Source organism: Macrobrachium rosenbergii, chromosome 31 (genome assembly GCF_040412425.1).
Source record: "Macrobrachium rosenbergii isolate ZJJX-2024 chromosome 31, ASM4041242v1, whole genome shotgun sequence".
Classification (NCBI taxonomy): Eukaryota; Metazoa; Arthropoda; class Malacostraca; order Decapoda; family Palaemonidae; genus Macrobrachium; species Macrobrachium rosenbergii.
This window is the reverse complement of record NC_089771.1, coordinates 25,804,859-25,825,383: the sequence shown is the minus strand read 5'-3', so window position 1 is coordinate 25,825,383 and position 20,525 is coordinate 25,804,859. Positions and strand designations below refer to the sequence as shown.

Genomic DNA, 20,525 nt, shown 5'->3' with positions numbered 1-20,525 from the left:
ATCATCTGAATAATAATAATAATAATAATAATAATAATAATAATAATAATAATAATAATAATAATAATAACAATAACAATAATACAGTTCTACAGGACGTCATTCCCACATAATAATAATAATAATAATAATAATAATAATAATAATAATAATAATAATAATAATAATAATGCTTGGTATTGCTGTTGCAATTATGAACCTTGTGGCACATGTAATTGCTTCTCAGCTTTCGTCATAGGTCAGAGGTGAACAGCAACTAACAATACCCTCGTAATTATTCATCCGCGAACATTCGCCCGATATCAGGAACTACATTGCGGTCAAATCTCTTTTTCCCCGGTGGTACGGGAAAGCCCGTCGTGCCCAGATGCATCTCTTTCCGAATGTCTGAAAATGGCTGACATGTCTAAAGAAGTCTGTGCGGGCCTTTGTGTTTCAATGCGGTCGGTAAATTGTATAGTTAAACGGAAACTGGTTTTAGTTACGTTTGAGTTTGAGGGGTAGATATTTGTCCTTGTCAGACATGTCGAGTAGGATAATGAAGTAATAGGTAATAATAGCTAAAATGATTTTAAATAGAGCCATGATGATGATGATGATGATGATAATGATTCTGACAGTAGTTGATCAGTAATGATAGTCATGTGGGCAAAAGGATGATCTTGAAGCTGTAAATCTTTTTGGGAATCTTTTGAAATTTTTCTTTGAATAAAACACACTTAGTTTCTTTTAATGATTTATGTTAATTGATTTTCTTTTGTTATGCAAATTGGTCAGGTATTTAAAAAAAAAACACGAACGGTACATTCTTTTAAAATAAGTGTATATTCTTATATTCTACTCTAAGTGATTCTCTCTTTCTTTCTCTCTCTCTCTCTCTCTCTCTCCCCATGTTATGCAAAAATCATTGGCGGAATATTACTAAAAAAAACAGCTGCAACCTCTTTCATTCCTTTTACTGTACCTCCGTTCATCAAATCTTACTGTCCACCCTCTCTAAAATTCATAGTGCAACTGCCATTTCCTCCTGTTTGGCTTTCAAACTTTACTGCTCAGCGTCTCTCATGTATGCCTAAAATCTCTCTCTCTCTCTCTCTCTCTCTCTCTCTCTCTCTCTCTCTCTCTCTCTCTCTCTCATTTCGTAACACAAACTTATTTCTAAGAAAAGTAGTTCCCTCACCTTTTCTGAGAAATGGAAGGATTTTAAAGTAATTGTAGAATCTCCCTACAAAAACCAAGTTGGCCGCTTTTCAGACTTCGAGTAGAACTCTGGCTGTTTAAAATTATCTGTAAAGGAAAATGATTACCGTTAGTTTTTATTATAACGACGCCTTTGTTAAGTTGTTGCTACATCCGAATGGACTTTCTTTTAAGTGGCATTTTTGTCGAATTGATCGAAATATTCCCTTCAACTACCAAGGATTGGTTTGACCTCAAGAAGTTTTGATCGGTTGCCAGTTTAAAGGCGAATCATTTCTGTTCGGTTTTGGAATAAATTGTTGATGAGTACAGAACTTGTTTTGCATAAAAGTTAAGTATATCTTAGTTTAACCAGACCACTATGAGCTAATTAACAGCTCTCTAGGGCTGGCCGAAGATTAGATTTATTTTACGTGGCTGAGAACCAGCTGGTTACCTAGCAGCGCGACCCTTTCCACAGCTTATAAGTGGAATCCAAACCACATTATGACGAAAATGAATTTCTATCACAGAAATAAATTCCTCTAATTCTTCATTGACCGGTCAGAGTCGAGACTGGGCCAACAGCGTGCTAATGGAAACTCTACCCACCCCTCCAGTTAAGAGCATTAGGGAGCTACCATAGAATAACAATTAAAATACTCAAGCCTATCGGCAGTATCCTAAATATATTAACGGTAAAATCAGATCTTTACATAAATAATTCTATCTAGAATTTTGACTATTGATTTATTCAGTTTTTCGTCTACCTCGTAATGCTAAAGGAATCGAACGTAACCTTGTCAGAGAGACTGCAGACATTCCTTTAATTAAAGGGTCCTCGGTTCTCGATCGAGTGTCAGGGAATCCGGATTCTAATAACAGCGAATATTTCTGGTCGTCTCGGCTTCAATGCCTCCAACCTGCAAGGATGAAGGATTCTAGATGATAGCTGGCTGTGTCGAATCTCTCTCTCTCTCTCTCTCCTCTCTCTCTCTCTCTCTCTCTCTCTCTCTCTCTCCGTCCTGCAAGGATGAAGGATTCTAGATGATAGCTGGCTGTGTCGAATCTCTCTCTCTCTCTCTCTCTCTCTCTCTCTCTCTCTCTCTCTCTCTCTCTCTCTCTCTCTCTCTATCCTGCCTCCATCCTGCAAGGATGAAGGATTCTAGATGATAGCTGGCTCTCTCTCTCTCTCTCCATCCTGCCTCCATCCTGCAAGGATGAAGGATTCTAGATGAGCTGGCTGTGTCAGATCTCTCTCTCTCTCTCTCTCTCTCTCTCTCTCTCTCTCTCTCTCTCTCTCTTCCTTTGCTTCCCTTTGCTCAGAGAGAGAGAAGAAGAGAAGAAGAGAAAAGTTCTCCTTCATCCCACTACCTTGTAGATAATAACCGCCCTTTGCTCCAAGTGAGAGTGTGAGAGAGAAGAGAAAAGAAAGACAGAGAGAGACAGAGAGAGAGGAAGAAGCTTTAAATGACTTCAAGAAACTGCCTGTTATTTTAAAATGGTTCAGTGAGATTTGCCTTTGGCTCAGTCTTAGGCGCGCGTGGGGGCTGTTTAATCTCGACCATTCAGTCGTATACATTAATGTTGCCGGTGGCCCCTGTGTGAAATCAAGCCACTTTGAAGTCATTTTACAGTTCGGTGAAATCTGGAAGAAAATTGGGTCGCGAATGATGCTCTAATCGCCTCCAAGGTTCGATAAATGGTGTCTCGAGTCAACAGATTAGTTTCGTGCAGATTGACGTAAAGTTTGTGTACGTGTATTCGTATATCTTATACGTGTATATGTATTCGTATACGTTATACGTCCCGTCGGGGGGTAGTGCCGTCAGTGCACCTCATGCTGTGCACTGTAGGCATTACTTAAGGTCCTATGCAGCGTCTCTTCGCCCCCTAGCTGCAACCCCTTTCATTCCTTTTTACTGTACCTCCGTTCATCTTCTTTCTTCCATCTTACTTTTTCAGCCTCTTCTAACAACTGTTTCAGAGTGCAACTGCGAGGTTTTCCTCCCATTACACCTATGTAACCTATTACTCTACACCTATGTAACCTATTACTCGCAGTTTTCCTTTCGGCGTTGAATGACCTCCTAGGTCCCAGCGCTTGGCCTTCGGCCTATATTGTATATTCTATTTTATTCTATATTCAGCATTGAACGTTTGTATGTTTGTGGCTTGTGGTTCCAAATAATAAAAACTTCCATAATAATTGCCATTAGCTCCACAATGCAAATTTACACAAGAGATGAAAATTGATCTCATATTCTCAATATCCATTTAAGAAAATTTTAAACGAGTACTACGAATTATAGTACTAACATATCTCGGGGCGAGTAATAATACCCTTTTACGAAGAGTAGAGAGAAAATATAATACATTAAATATTCGTTTTCTCTGGAAGGGGAAAAATCCAGCCCCTTGATTACGTCCAAGGTTTAATTATTAACAATCCTGCCATATTTGTCATTTCTCCTTTGATTAGATTCCAGATATCAGTCTTCCGTTCTGGGTGAGGGCGCTTCTGTAGAAGGCATTCAGTCTGGTTTCGATTTTTGTTAGAAGACTGTCCTCTTAAAATCGTTTCTCTTCGTCTGAGTCTTCATTAAGTGTTCTTTTTTTTTTGATGGGGGCGGGGTGGGTTGGGGCTGAGGAATTTCATGCATTCGTGAACTTGATTTGGTGAATCGTATGGTTAGCGAATATTAATTATGGGAAGGTTTGTTGTTCTCCTTGCATTTCATTACATTTTTATGTGTTTATTAATTTATTGATTTATTTTTTTCTTTTTATTAAGTGAGATCTAATCTTTCTGTGATTTCCTCTACCTTCTCTTACTTCCTAATGAGACCACATTCTTTGGAAGCTTGAATTTCAGGTCAGTGGCCCCTGATATGAATAAAGTTAATTTTCTGAATAATAATAATAATAAAAATAATAATAATAATAATAATAATAATAATAATAATAATTACCGAGTAGTAATAGTTTATGTTGGTCTCATACTCTGTGCTTATCAGATTTGGTTGATGAATTGCAAAACAAAGTCTATATAAAACAGTTAAATATCTTAGACAGTGTTGATCATCAGGTATATTTGCTGTGAAACATATAGTTTTCTTATTGATCACAAAATCAAGAAAACTGTTAATATTTTAAGGGCTCTTCTTCAGTTATTTTTGAGGGAGAGAGAGAGAGAGGGACCGAGGAAGTGTAAGTGAAATAGAGTTATTTTGTGTCTTGTCTGGTCCGTGATTGAGAGAAAGATACCTTAGTGTCTTGTATTTAAAAGAGGAGAGAAAGAGAAGGAGTGTTTTTCTATTTAAAGTTTGAGAGAGAGAGACTCGAGAGAGAGAGAAAGAGTCTGTAGTCTATTCCTGTTTGTACGAACGAGACTCGCTTTGTAAAAGAAACATTTGACCTTGTTTGCATATGTTCATGTGAGATGAGAGAGAGAGAGAGACTCTTTGTTAAAGAAACATTTGACCCTGTTTTTGTATATGTTTCTATGTGTGTGTTTGTGTGACAGAGAAGAGAGAGAGAGAAGACTCTCTGTTAAAGACAGTGACCTTGTTTGTGTATGTTTCTGTGTGTGTGTGTGTTTGTGTGTAGGGAGAGAGAGAGAGAGAGAGAGAGAGAAAAAGTCTCTTTGAATCGCAGCGAACGCTTAATCCTATGGCGTTATATCACAGACATTTGTAAATCCCCATCCCCCTTCCCCCTCCCCATACAATTCTGAATAATCCTCTTGAGCTCAGTTGGATTAATAGCTTATAGGGAAAGCTTGACTTTAGTCCCGTGGTCTCTCCAAGATGGTTGAAGTGATTGCGTCATCCGCTCAGAAAGGAGTTGAGTTGTTTAAAGTCTTTTTACGTGGGATTAAGATTAATTGCTATACTCATTTTTTGGGTATACATGATTCTGACAACTGAATTTGCAGCGCACCGTAGTTTTTTTTTTTTTTAACTTATATATTCATTATGTAAATAGGCTTGGTATTTTTGCAGTCTTCCTCTTAATAATGACAGTTTGTTTCCTTGGGAAAATATATTATGTCCAAATATATTATCGTTTAAGGGTGATGTATAAATATATTTATATATACGTGTATATACATACATACATACATATATATATATAATGTGTGTGTGTGTGTCTGTGTGTATGTACGTGTGTAATATAGATGAAGAAAAGGAATCCAATGCCAATAAGCTAAAATTAGTATAAATCTTTTAAAATGGGATTTTAAAAAATACCCCCAAAAAGGTGGGTTTCACAGCGTTATCACTAAAAAATCTTAAATTTCATCCAGGATTGGTGATGTAGTATCATGATAAGAAGGAGCTCCTAATAATATAAATACTACTACTTGCTTTACAAATGCTTTAAAATACTTCTGTTACCTTCTCCTACTTAGAAATATTTAGCTAAATCGCGTTCTTTATCCCGTGTCAATCTGCTCTCTCCCGTAGAGACAGTGATACCTCATGCGGTGCTCTGTAGAGGCATTACCAGTTCTTTGCAGCGTGCGTCGGTCACTAACTGCAGCTCCTTTCGTTCCTTTTACTGTACCTCCTTTCGTGTTCTCTTTCTTCCATCTTACTCTCCAGCCTCTCGTAACAGTTGATTCATATTGCAAATGCAAGGGTTTTCCTCCCGTTACACCTTTTAAACTTTTACTGTCAATTTACGTTTCAGCGCTGAATGACCTCATTGGTCCCAGTGCTTAGTCTTTGGCCTAAATTCTATACTCAGTTCAATTCAGTTCAGTTCAATCTGCGCTCTCTCTCTCTCTCTCTCTCTCTCTCTCTCTCTCTCTCTCTCTCTCTCTCTCTCTCTCTCTCTCATGTAAAATGTTAAGGCAAGAACGAAAAAAATCTCATTAAAAAATACAATAGACAACAAATCGAAATCTTTCACACTATAAAGCTTGTGATACAAAGAATAAATTCATGTAATGGAAATGGAATTCTTAGAAGGGACAGCAAAGCATTCATAAAGATTCAATATGTTAACTTACATGTAAATGGTAGGGATTGATTCTTTGTATTCACAAGCTTTTACTGTAAAAGATTCCGAGTTAATTTATCCTATTTTAAAGTTTTTTTTTTTTTTTTTTTTACCACTGCCATGCGATTTTAAGTTTAAAACATGATAAGACTTAGAAAAAAGCTCTCTGTAGTGTCATAGAAAGTAAGGTTTATATGTGAAGTCCACTTTATAAAGGAGAAAGCTTTTCAGTGTAGTATTTTACAGTAATCTTACAAATACAGTCTTAGGTTAGGTTAGTATTGGTAATCTTCCAGACAAAAGAATAGAAAAAACTAACATGCTGTTAGATGAAGGACATCCATTTCTTAAGATACATCAACATTAAAAGCAATCAGAAGCTTAAGTGTATTGTTCTTTCCATGTAATGTACTTTATTTATTGTAATATACTGTATTAAAAGTTATGGAGAAATCTCAGAGCAGTTATCCCCTTATCTCCGTTCAGTTGGCACAGAAGAGAACCGTTTTCTATAATGTATCTTTTCTATAAAACCGTTTTCTGTAATTGTATCCTACCCTAAGATGGGAGACTAAGCTATAGAATTTTTATTTTCATGCAGTGAATATTTTGGTTTTATTTGTTAAATTTTCGTTATTAAAGTGAGGAGAATTGCTAGGTGAACGAATTTAGAAGTACACTGTCACAATTATTTATTTAAAAATTGCACATGTTATATACAGTATGTATGCATAATATTCAGTGGTTATGAAAATTGAAGAATATAATGTTCATTTCGAATTATTGCGGAATTGAAGTAGCATTACAGTTTTCATTGTGTATTATATTTTTCGGGCTCTTAGGTGACGCAGCAAACCCAAATTGGGCTAATACACACACACACACACATGCCCAATTTGGATTCGCTGCAATGTCCAGGAGTAAAAAAAAATTGTAAGAGTATGAAGTGAAAATTGTAATGAGATTTCTTATATTTTTAAGTTAACTATATAAATATATATATATATATATATATATATATATATATATATATATATATATATATCATTATATATATATATTATTCACACCTTATTAGAATGTTAATAAGATCTTATATTTTATTTCAGACTTATACTTTGAAATGAGATTGTGTATAATTACATACATACAAATAGTTTTTATAGTAAATATTGCAGATTATTTCACAAACAGGTATCTTTAAAAAACTATTTCAGATTATCATTATTACTATAATATAATAGAGACTATCATTATCATTATTACCATAATAAACTATACAGATATCTTTATAATATACTTCAGATTATTATTATTACTATAATAAGCTACAGACTATCATTATCATTATTACTACAATATACTACAGACCATCATTATCGTAATCTTTATAATATACTACAGACTATTATCATAATTATTACTATGATATGATACAGCCTATTATCATTACTACAGTCTGTTACAGACTATCATTATCATCATTACTATAATATGATACAACCTATTATCATTACTATAATCTGCTACAGACTATCATTATCATCATTACTGTAATACGATACAGCCTATTATCATTACTATTATCTTCTACAGATTATCATTATCATCATTACTATAATATGATACAGCCTATTATCATTACTATAATCCGCTACAGACTATCATTATCATCATTGCTATAATATAATAAAGCTATCATCATTACTATAATCTGCTACAGACTATTATCATAATTACTATGATATGATAAAGCTATTATCATTACTATAATCTGCTACAGACTATTATCATAATTACTATGATATGATACAGCTATTATCATTACTACAGTCTGCTACAGACTATCATTATCATTATTACTATAAATAAACTACAGACTATCATTATCATTATTAGTGACTTTCTGTCCGTGTCTTTGCAGGCCATGTCTCGACGGCACCGAGCTTGGAGAACAACATGGACACCCTGGGTGTCGAAGGCCCCTCCCGAAGGGGGAGCCAGGCCGGCCAGAGGTCGACCAGCCCCTCGCCCTCCAGCCGGTCGAGGTCGAAGGAGCGGCGCCCCTCCACCAAGAACGCCACGGGGCATCTGGCTGCCCACGCCTTCAACCTCATGGTCACCGTGCCCCAAAACATGTGAGGTTCTTGGTGGTGTTTTTTTGTGTGTGTGTGTGTTTTTGTGTTTATGTTGGTGTTTTTGTTTGTGTTTGTTTGTTTTTGGCTACGTTTCTGTGTTTATAATTCTATTGTATCTTGTGACTGTCTTATTTGTTTTTATGTTTGTGTATGTGTTTGTGTGTCTAGGATTTTGTTTGTAATTCTGCTTTTTTGTTTATGTGTGTATTTTTGTGTTTACGTTTCTGTGTTTATGTTTTTGTTTGTGTTTATGTTTCTGTGTTTATGTTTGTTTTTATGTTTCTGTGTTTATCTTTGTGCTTGTGTTTCTGTGTTTATCTTTGTGTTTCTCTGCATATTGTTTTGTTTCTGTGTTATGTTTGTGTGTTTATGGTTGTGTTTGTGTCTCAGTGATTATATTTATTTTTGCATGTATCAGAGCATTCATTTGGGAAAACTGTTACTTATTTAATTATAATATATATATATATATATATATATATATATATATATATATATATATATATATATATATATATATATGTATATATATATATATAATAATATATATATGTATATATATATATATATATGTGTGTGTGTATATGTGTGTGTGTGTGTGTGTATATATGTGTGTGTGTGTTTGCAGGCCTGCCAGATTTCACCCATAAACTGTTGCTGAATAATAATAAATCTGCCAAAAAAGAATTCAGAATACTGTCGGCCTTAACGAGCAAACACGTTTTAAACTCTCGAGTTCCGAAAAAGTTCAGTCCTTTTTGACGAAAAGTACCGAGAAATCCGTCGAAGACTCAGCTTTAGGGGGCAAACATTGCCGAGTTCCCCGAATCGTCAAACTGGAACGATTTAATTGAATCGTTAAAAATATCGTGTCGTGGAAAAGTAGTGGTATTTTTTGTGCGGTTTTTAGGAAGGGGGTTATTTGATGGTATCCAGAAAAAGATTGTATAATGGAAAAGTAATGGTAATTATCGTGGGTTTTTTAATTGGGAGTGGGGCGGTTAGCTGATGATATCCAGAAAAAAACTGTGCAATGGAAAAGTAATGGTAATTTTCGTGGGGTTTTAAGGGGTGGGTGTTAGCTGATGATATCCAGAAAAAACTGTGTAATGGAAAAGTAATGGTAATTTTCGTCGGGGTTTAATGGTGGAGGTTAGTTGATGATATCCTGATAAAAAATTGTGTAATGTAAAGTAATGGTAATTTTCGTGGGTTTTTTTAATTGTGGGGGATGGTTAGCTGATGGTATCCAGAAAAAAAAATCTGTAATGGAAAAGCAATTGTAATTTTCGTGGGGTTTTAATGGTGGTTGGGGTTAGCTGATGATATCCAGAAAAAAAAACTATGTAATGGAAACATAATGGTAATTTTGGTGGATTTTTTTTATGGAAGGGGGCCGGGTTGTGAGCGTTAGGTGATGATATTTAGAAAAAATTTGATGGAAAAGTAATGGTAATTTTCGTGAGTTTTTTTTATTGGGGTGGTTAGATGATGATAACCAGAAAAAAATGTATAATAGAAAAGAATGATAATTTCTTGCCTTTTTAATGGAAGGAGGATTAGCTGCTGATATCAAGAAAAAGATTGTGTAATGAAAAAGTAATGGTAATTTTTGTGGATTTTTTTTAAGGATGGGGGTTAGTTGATATCTAGAAAAAGATTGTTTAATGGAAAAGCAATGGTAATTATCTTGGCTTTTTTTATGGAGGGAGGATAAGCTGGTGATACCCAAAAAAGATTATGTAATGGAAAAGTACTGGTAATTTTAGTGTTTTTTTTTTTTTTTTTTTTTGAAAGGAGGATTACCTGACGAGATCCAGCAATGCTAATTAAGCCGTCCGAATGAAGTGGGTGTCTTTTTTTGCTGAAAGTCTTATTTACTCGTGAAGTTTTTTTTTTTTTTTTGTGAGTCTTTCTCCCTGGCTTGTATCTTTCTGTCTCTGATGTACATAGGCCATTTTTATGATGTCTGAAAAAGTGTCTCGTTATTAGCTTCGGGAACGAGAGACTTTTCATGTTATTTTGCTCAAATGATGATCGTCCTTTTAGTAATTTATAACCCTCAGCCTGGGTTTTCTGAATATGTTTTATGTATGATTATTGATTGACGTATTTGTGTATTCGATACATATCCTAATGGTCAGGTTACATGTGTTTTGAAAGACCAAGTATACACATACACATATACACTCACACTGACACACACAAACATACATTGGCCTTGAGAGTGTCTTCTGTAACTGGTATGAATTATGTATCGTAAATGAATTTTGCAAGTTAACAAATATGTTCCTACAGAATTTCTAAATTGTCTTTGGTAATGTATAATTGCAGCTGCATAAATTACCTCACTTGATACCCAATCAGTCCACTTTTTCATCACCGTGTAATCAAGTTTTATTTTATTTTTGGACACATTTAAAAATAAAAAAGAAAATAAATTTAGAATTGATATCCTTTCAGGATGGATGCTCTCGTTCCAAGTGGTAGATATCGCAGCTGCATTTTTATCTTCCTTTGCAAAGACAGCCACTTTCTCCTTTCAGTTTTGGGTTATTCATGGAACAACTTGTCCTTCAGACTATGCAAAAATACTTTCATTAAAGGAAGGAGCTATTGGAAATTGCAGCTGGTGTTCTCTGGGAAATGCCTTTAGAATTTGCAGGTTGCATTTTCATCTTTTATACGGCGATATAATACAATATGTATATATATATATACATATATACATATATACATATATATATATATATATATATATATATATATATATATATATATATATAAATGTGTGCATGCGTTTGTTTATTTTACGTAAATGTTTCTTACAGTATTTATCAGTGCAAGGTACTAACTACTGCAAACTGATTATGAATTTAAACTTAAGAAGTCTCTTCTCTTAATAAGAAACACTCATTATTTAATGTATTCTGGTAATGAAACAGTTTTCTAATGAATGATAACGAAAAGAAGAAGAAAAGTTAATAATAATAATAGTAATGAAAACAATAATAATAAGGACTTTCACAACAAGAACTATAATTAGAAAACAACACCAAGCAACAATCGTAAATATTAACATACCGTTGAATAGGGCTTCACAGAATATTAAGTTGGGCTAATTTTAAGTAGTTGTTATTATCATCTTGGACATTTGCCACTTATTCCTGGTAGAGGGCGATTAAACATGTTCTTTGTAGGTCAGTTAGAAATCTCATGATGTGTTGTTTGCTCTATGTATGTATTGCCTGTCGATTTCCGTGTTTGTTAATTTATACAAGTTTATGATTGTAAGTATAATACATATATATATATGTATATATACTTATATAAATTTTATATATATATATATATATATATATATAATGTATATATATGTGTGTGTGTCTATGTATGTATGTGTGTATGTATATGCATGTATAATATTCATATGTATATATATGTATGTTTTATATATATACATGCACACATATATATACTGTATATATATGTAGAAGAGAGAGAGAGAGAGAGAGAGAGAGAGAGAGAGAGAGAGAGAGAGAGAGAGTGTGTGTGTGTGTGTGAAAGTCAATCCTGTTGATAATATTCAATATATTTAAGTGAAAAATTAAGGGTTGTTTCTGGTGGTCAAAGTATCTAAACGTAAATATACGAAGTTACATGAATACTTACTACAACATAAATTTGCAGAAGACAATATATATGTTTATATGATATATTCTCAGTAAATCTGTATTTATTCTGTAACGGAGTTCTGTACGTATTTCTGTATCTCTCTCTCTCTCTCTCTCTCCTCTCTCTCTCTCTCTCTCTCTCTCTCTCTCACACATTCGGGTCGGATCTGAAGATGATTGCAGTGGTATCGGTGTCAGTTTTTTTCTGTCTTTTGAAAAGAAAATGGCACAGCGGAGGAAGGAAGATTTGGGTGTTGGTGACAGATCTGCTGGCTTCTCCCCCTCTCCCCCCCTCCTCCCCTCCAGAATATCAATTCTTCCTCTCCCCCCCCCCCACACTCTACCATGCCTACTTCACGTTCCCAACTGCCCACCTTCAGGAGAAAGAGATGACTTATTTTTCAAGAGCATCTTCCCTAGACAAATCTTCATCGTTATATGGTGGTGAAGATATAAGCTATTAAATTTTCATTTCAATTGATTTTTTTTTCAAAAGTTAACATTATATTCTTTTTGTTGTCATACTACCTTCTTTCAATGAATGCTTTCAAAAGGCAACGTTATTTTTTCTTGCAGTTAAATTTTTGCTTATTTTAAATTAATATATTCAATTTTAAATTAATATATTCAAAAGTCACTTAAACTTTCCATATTTTCAATGAATGTTTTCAGAAGCCAACATTGATTTTTTTCCTGCAGTTAAATTTTCCATTTTATTTTCAATTGAAAGTTTTCAAAAGTTAACATTATTTTTTTCTTGCATTACAATTTTCCCTTACTTTAAATTAATGTTTTCAAAAGTTAACATTACTTTTTTCTTGCAGTTCAATTTTCCATTTTATTCTCAATGGAATGTTTTGAAAAATCAGCATTATTTTTTCTTACAGTTCAATTTTCCCTTATTTTCAGTTGATGTTTTCAAAACTTAACATTATTTTTTCTTGCCGTTCAATTTTCCATTTTTTCATGTGGAAGTCTGGCAGAAATATAAGAGCCACTATGACGACTGATGGGTTCTGTCATTGTATTGCATGGAACATTACTCTGGAAATATCACCCAAAGGAAACCATTTTTAGTTCATGTTACAGACAGCTGGAATTGCAAGAAGCGACCTGGTGGCCTATATTCATCACAGGGGATGTATTTCTGTTGTCTTTCACGTTCTGCCTGGAAATTGCTTCTGTTGTTGCTTATTTTAGCTATCTGTAAGTATTTATGGAACTGAAACTGATACTCGGTGGTATGTATCGCTTAATATTTGACATCCAAAGGGTTTAGGGTGCATGTGTGTGGGTGTGTGTGTGTGTGTGTGTGTGTGTGTCTTTGTATGTGTTTGAAAAGAAGTGGGTGAAGGAGAAACAGAGAAGGGAGATAGAGAATTTCTATTATTTTTCTTTCAACTCTTTTAGCTAAGTTAAGTAGAACCATAATTAACATAATATAAATTCAGTCATTTGCACTGTACGTGTGTACTTACATACACACACACGAGTTCACACGCATGTTTTGCAAGAGATTTAATATTATAATACTCTTTTTTCAAATGAACACCATATTCTCTGGAAGCTGGAATTTCAAGTTAATGGCCCCTTTTGTGGGATTGTTCCATATGAATAGGTTTCATCTTCTGATTAATAATAATAATAATGAAGAATTTAGTATATTAATAAAACATTCTAATGTACTTATCAGTGAATGCTGATTTGTGCACAATTCCACGATTTTTGTCATATCTTTACTTCGTACAAAACTTGTTTTAACCGGCACAATGTTTTGTCCAGTTGGTACATGAATCATTTTGATTTTTTGTTACATTAAGACGGTACTGTTTTATTATGCGAATTAGTCTTCTTCCTCCTCCTCCTCCTCCTCCTCCTCCCCTCCCCTCCTCCTCTATTATTATTATGTGTGTGTGTGTGTGTGTGTATTATTATTATTATGTGTGTGTATTATTATTCACCGTTTCATTATGCGAATCAATCTTATTCGTTCTTCTCCTCCTCCTCATCCTCCTCCTCTTCCTCCTCCTCCTACTACTATTATTATTATTATTATTATTATTATTATTATTATTATTATTATTGTTATTATTATTATTATATCCACCATTTTATTATGTGAATCAATCCTACTCCTATTATTACTACTATTATTATTGATAGTAATAGTAGCACTAGTAGTAATAACTGTAACGTTCATTCTCACGGAACAAAAGAAAGTCAATTCGAACAAAATAGCAACTGAATTAAAAGCTCATGGAATAAGTTAAATATTTAACAAATCATCTGAATATGATGCTGTTAGGTTGATCAAATAAGACAGCCTTTGAAAACATGCCTAGGAAATCATTGAAGCCAAACATGAACGCAAAATCATTATGCATGAAGGATTATAGTTTTTCCATGGGAGAGAGAGAGAGAGAGAGAGAGAGAGAGAGAGAGAGAGAGAGAGAGAGAGAGAGAGAGAGAGGGGGCTTGGATTTGATCGCCTTTGTGTGAGTTAGACTTTTTGTATAAATGAATCATTTTACCCTTTGTGTGTCTGTTTGTGCACGTTGGTGTGTATGAGAGAGAGAGAGAGAGAGAGAGAGAGAGAGAGAGAGAGAGAGAGAGAAGCTTGGACTTGTTCGTCTTTAGTGCTAATAAGACTTTTTTGTTAAGAAGCATTTGACCCTTTGTATGTATGTTTGTGTTTGTTGGTTTGTATGAGAGAGAGAGAGAGAGAGAGGAGAGAGCCATCATGTCGGATGTGCCCCGTTGTTGTCAGATGTATGACGATGCTCCGAACACGTGGCCTTCATCGTATTGATTTGGGCGCCATTCAGGTGCCTCTCTATGAATGGCTCTCTCTCTCTCTCTCTCTCTCTCTCTCTCTCTCTCTCTCTCAGGGAAAACCTGAACCGTTTTCTTTTAGGTGAAATACTCCATTTTCAGTTTGCTTGTTGTGTCATTTTGTCCGTTTCCTCCCAGAGGAAGAGAATTGCCTGGCTTTAGGACACAGAGGAAGGAAATTGGAATCCTGTGTTTCCTGTTTCTGTAAATATTCTCTCTCTTAACCGGCGACGGGTTCTATTCTGGCCAAGCGAGGCGCAAAACCTCCTAGCTTACGTACGTGTCGTGATAGACCAGCGTACGATTCTCTCTCTCTCTCTCTCTCTCTCTCTCTCTCTCTCTCTCTCTCTCTCTCTCTCTCTCTCTCTCGTTCGGGTTCTGTCATTGATTGCATCAGTTGGATATATATATATATATATATATATATATATATATATATATATATATATATATATATATATATATATATATATATATATATATATATATAATCCCCTCATCCCATATCGCCATCATCTACATGAATGAAAATCCACAATTATGCTTTTCATGTTCTGAATAATTACAGGTTTTGTACAAAACAAATCAGCAGTATTCACTCAAAAAACGTAATTACTAGCTTCCATATACAATTTCTGGTCCCAGTTTGGTGATGTACCATATCTCGTCAAATTATCCCCATTGCCATGATACAGTGATGCATCGTATCTTCATTATCTTCGTCAATATGATGTACTGGTAGAATTACTATAGATTCTTAAGCGTTTGAGATAATCCTGTTTCCTTCGTAAGAGGGAATAGAATGATTGCAAAGAAGTGTTTCATTGTAAAAGTGCTTCCTTCAGTAAAAAGATCCATTGAAGGAAGAAAGATGTTGACGATGCGTTCGCTTTATTGAACATTTAAAAGAGTTATTTTACTTTGTTGAACATTTTAAAAGAGTTATTTTACTTTATTGAGAGTTATTTTACTTTTTTGAACGTTTTAAAAGAGTTGTTTTACTTTGTTGTTAGTTATTTTACTTTATCGTGCATTTTAAAAGAATGATTTTACTTTATTGAAAATTTTAAAAGAATTATTTTACTTTATTGAGCATTTAAAAGTTTTTTTTTACTTTGTTGAACATTTTAAAAGTCATTTTACTTTGTTGAACATTTTAAAAGAGTCATTTTACTTTGTTGAACATTTTAAATGAATTCTTGTATTCGCTAATTTCTCAAGAGACACCGTTAACATAACAGTAGAAAAACGTAAAAAAAAAAATTGTCTTCTTTTTCTTATTGTTTTGGTAACGAAAGTTCGTGCAGTTTTCAAGGCTTAAGGACACTGAGAACAGCACGCGCCTAGTCATACATTCATTATTTTTAGTATTGCAGCATCGCCACAAAAAATGAGAGATATTGAAGTTGGCCCGTTTTCAAGAGCACTAGACTTTTTGATCCTAAGCATGCAGATATAGCTACAGTATATTATTTTGTTTTCTTAGATTACAATATCGTCCATCGTTCATCATCAGTGTTGCCTCTAAAAAAATTAGTTCTATATTTATATTCCTCATATAGACAAAAGAGAACTTGCATCATCGGTAAATAAAGTTATAAAGTAGCCATTCAACCCAAAATGATAAGAAATACCCAAACGATGGAATTCAAAGTATTAAATTATTCCATCAAAGTAGCTATATTAAAAGACAGAGTAGTCAAAGGTCTGGTAATTAAATCCATAACATGAGGTCATTGACAATAAACCCTTCTTTTATTAAGCTACACTGGTCAGGTCATCAGAGGAAATGCTTTCCTAAATGACTCTTTCTGTCCAACCCTCTCCAGATGCCCATATTATCATTATTATTATTATTATTATTATTATTATTATTATTATTATTATTATTATTATTACTATTGTTGTTGTTCATATGGGCCACGCTCACAGAGACCATTGGCTTGAAATTCAAGATTCCAAATAAATATGGTGTTCATTAGGAAGGAGTAAGAGGTGACCAAAGGTAATTCTTTAGGGGGAACATTTATACCCTGAGATATTCTGGTCACGGGGTATATACCCTTCCTGAGGGTGGAACCAGGAGCTTCTGAAAATTTGTTGTCCTTTCTATCAGGACGTTAGAAAATTTGATTTATTAAAGAACTTTTTATTTTGAATGTTTTTCAAAGAGCTTATTCACCATAATTATTATTATTATTATTATTATTATTATTATTATTATTATAATTATTATTATTATTATTATTATTATTTTTGAGGGTCCTATTTTGCACATTTTAAATGTGATAATTCATCATACGTTGACTGATTATTATTATTATATTATATTATTATTATTATTACTATTATTATTACTATTATTATTATTATTATATTGAGGGTCCATTATTGCACATTTTTCAATGTGATTATTTATCATATATGGACTGTTATTATTATTGTGTGTGTGTGTTATTATTATTATTATTATTATTATTATTATTATTATTATTATTCCCAGAAGCAAGGAGGGCAGGGCAGAAGATTCGGCCATCAGCCTGGGGAAGCTGACACCTGACCTGCTGTGCAGCAACCACTACGAAGCTGATATTTCAGACCAGTCCGATACCTGTCTCAGCATTCCTGTCGGGTAAGTGCAATGGTATATTTTCTGACTCACGTAAACTTTGTTTTTTTTTTTTTTGCGTGTTTTATGTGAAGTGTTCCTTATGGTAGATTTTTTATTATTATTTTTTTTTTGGTTTTCATATTTTTTTTTTATCTGAGAATGATCTTTGTCGTTACTTATCAGATAAGCCGTGACGCGTAACTACAAGGTTAGAAATCTTTATATTTTTTTTAATATTTCTTGTTAGGTATTTGATTGTTATTTATATTTAAATGGTTATACTGTATATATATACATACATATACATGTATATCTATATACATATATATATATATATATATATATATATATATATATATATATATATATATATATATATATATATATATATATAAAATATGTGTATTTTGCTACCTGTGCGCGTGTCCCTTGACAAGTGAGCGATGTATGAACCCACCTTGCGATAAGCCATGTCGGTTTTTTGTAGCAAAATCTTCTTGAAATATCTCGTGTCATTTTAGGTGGCGTTCAGCCTTTGATAAATAGTTCTGGACTTCCGCCTCTTACGAGGAGAGAGAGAGAGAGAAGATCAGTAAAAGAGCATACAATTGAGCAAATGAAGCCATGCAGGAGAGAGAGAAAAACTGCAGTTAGAGTTATCAATCAGTAAAAGAGCAAACCGTTGAGAGCAAAATGTAGTTTCAGTCATAACAACCGCATTTGAGAGAGAGAGAGAGAGAGAGAGAGAGAGAGATAAAAAAGACCATACAGTTGAGAGCGAAATTCAGTTCCAGCCTTAAAAATGATAGAGAGAAAGAGAGATCAGTAGAGAGAGAGAGAGAGAGATAGAGAGAAATCAATCAATAAAAAGAGCATACAGTTGAGAGCGAAATTCAGTTCCAGCCATAAAAATAATAGCGAGAGAGAGAGAGACAGACAGACAGAGAGAGAGATAGAACGATAATCAGTGCCCCCGTTCAATATTCCATGCAGATGGGAAGTCTTATTGAGTTGATGAAAGAGGCTGATGTCTCGAGGTGTAGAACGATAGACGGGATAGAAAGAGTAAATAAGGAATTAGAAGATAGTATTTATTGACAGAAGGAACAGTTTGAGTTAGACAAAGTACGAAAGAAGAAGGTAGATTAATATACGTAAGTTTTTTGGCAGATAGGGAAATTTAGTTAATGGAAATTGATTATAAAAGTTGATATTTGATCTACACTGGGAGATGAATTTGGTATTAGGAATAAAGTATAAGGGTTTGTTGACGAGAGAAAAATGAGATTGGGTTGATAACGTAGGGAGAATAAATAAATTGCGCATTTTTTGGAGTGAATCGGTCCACTGATTAAGTTGTAGCGAATATTGAGACAACAGATTCTGTAGGCGATTACAGTGAGATTGTATATGGGATATGAAAAATGATTACACTTTATATAAGACATTGGATAGAATTTTAAGGCTATAGATGGAATCCTAACAGAGAGAGAGAGAGAGAGAGAGAGAGAAAAATCTGAAGCTTATACTCTGATCTGTGATTTTGAAGAAGAATGCCAGGGAAAAAACCATTTGTTGAAAATCACCACCGATTCCAAAGTTACCTCCTACTAAGATTCATCAAAATCAGGAATAAAGGGGAAGAAGATATATTTGACACATATTGTCGAATATTAATGATCTTAGGTCATTACTAACACCAGAAACTTTAACTATCGTGGATTTGAAGACCTACGAGAAAAATAGCTTAATTTGATCTTTGAACTTAAAAAATAAGTAAGGGTCAAAACTTTTTATGGGAAGTAACTACTAATCCCGGGGTACCTCCCTAGAAAAATGCACAAGAGACAGATAGTGATAGTATAATAATAATCTTTTACATCATCGAATAATAATAATATGTAATAATAATAATAATAATAATAATAATAATAATAATAATAATAATAATAATAACAACAACAACTAGATAATAGGAACGCCGAGTAATCATAATGTTTGGTTAGCATACGAACAAAAATGTGTCACCTGATTCAGTGGGACAAAGTTCCTGATGAGTTTTAGCCTTTTTTTAATAAGTCGTAACTCGACGTCGTTCCCTGTGTCGATAAGAATTTTTAATTAAAACAATCCTCTTTGATGCTGTAAATGTTTGATAAGAAAAAGATAAAAAAAAATATCCCTTCCAGCCCAAAGATAATTATGGCGGGTGTAAAATTTCACATTTTTTTGCGAGAGGCAGCAATTAATGATGGTAATAAAACTCCTGCTTTGAAGGTTCGAGTTGGCTGCAAAAATTGCCAGTTTTATAATTTTTTTTTGTGATGTAGATGTCATTTTGAGTTTTGAATATTGCATGAATGAGGAAGACAACATTTTGCATTGTTTTTAATGTTTTCGTGGGTTTGTAGATTGTAATTCCAATTTATCTTTCGTGGCCTTTTGAGCAAAAGAATCAGAATGAACTCATCCAAAAACTGCCAGTTTTATAATTTTTTAAATTTTTATCTTATGATGTTGTAGATAATATTTTGCAATGCTTTTATTCTTTTCATGAGTTTCTGGATTATAACTGAATACATATAACTGATATCTTCTTTCTGTATTTCCCATTACTTATGTTAATTCAAATGAACACCATATTCTTTGGAAGCTCGATTTTCAAGACTGGCCTCTGTGGGCTTGCTCCTTTGAATAGGGTTCATGTTCTGAATAATAATAATAATATAATAATAATAATAATAATAATAATAATAATAATAATAATAATAGTAATAATAATAATAATAATAATAATAACTGAAATTTATCTTTCATATCCTTTGCACAAAAAAGCAGAAGGAACTCATCGTAAAACTAATAGGTTTTAGATCATTTCTCCTTTTTAACATTTTCATTTAAACTGCATCTCATCCACCTCTAGAAATGATTAATCTCCCAAAATAAACTCGTAGAGGGAGAAAAAGCACCATAAAAATCTTTTTGAATTAAGGATATTACGATACTTCGGGAATATGCATCCAGGATTTATGATGGAGGTAGGATTTTAATTAAACATGAATATGCATCAGTTGATATCATATG

General features: G+C 33.5%; 1 protein-coding gene across 1 annotated transcript in view; it reads left to right on the top strand.

Moving 5' to 3' along the window:
- The window catches only part of LOC136855312 (uncharacterized), a 78,270-nt gene extending 60,725 nt beyond the window's left edge, over positions 1-17,545 (top strand). Inside the window, exons 3-4 of the mRNA XM_067132217.1 lie at positions 8,111-8,324; positions 17,334-17,545. Coding sequence (XP_066988318.1) covers positions 8,111-8,324; positions 17,334-17,466 — 347 coding nt within the window. The 3' untranslated portion in view covers positions 17,467-17,545. The remainder of the gene's footprint in view (positions 1-8,110; positions 8,325-17,333) is intronic.
- Positions 17,546-20,525: the final 2,980 nt, after the last annotated feature.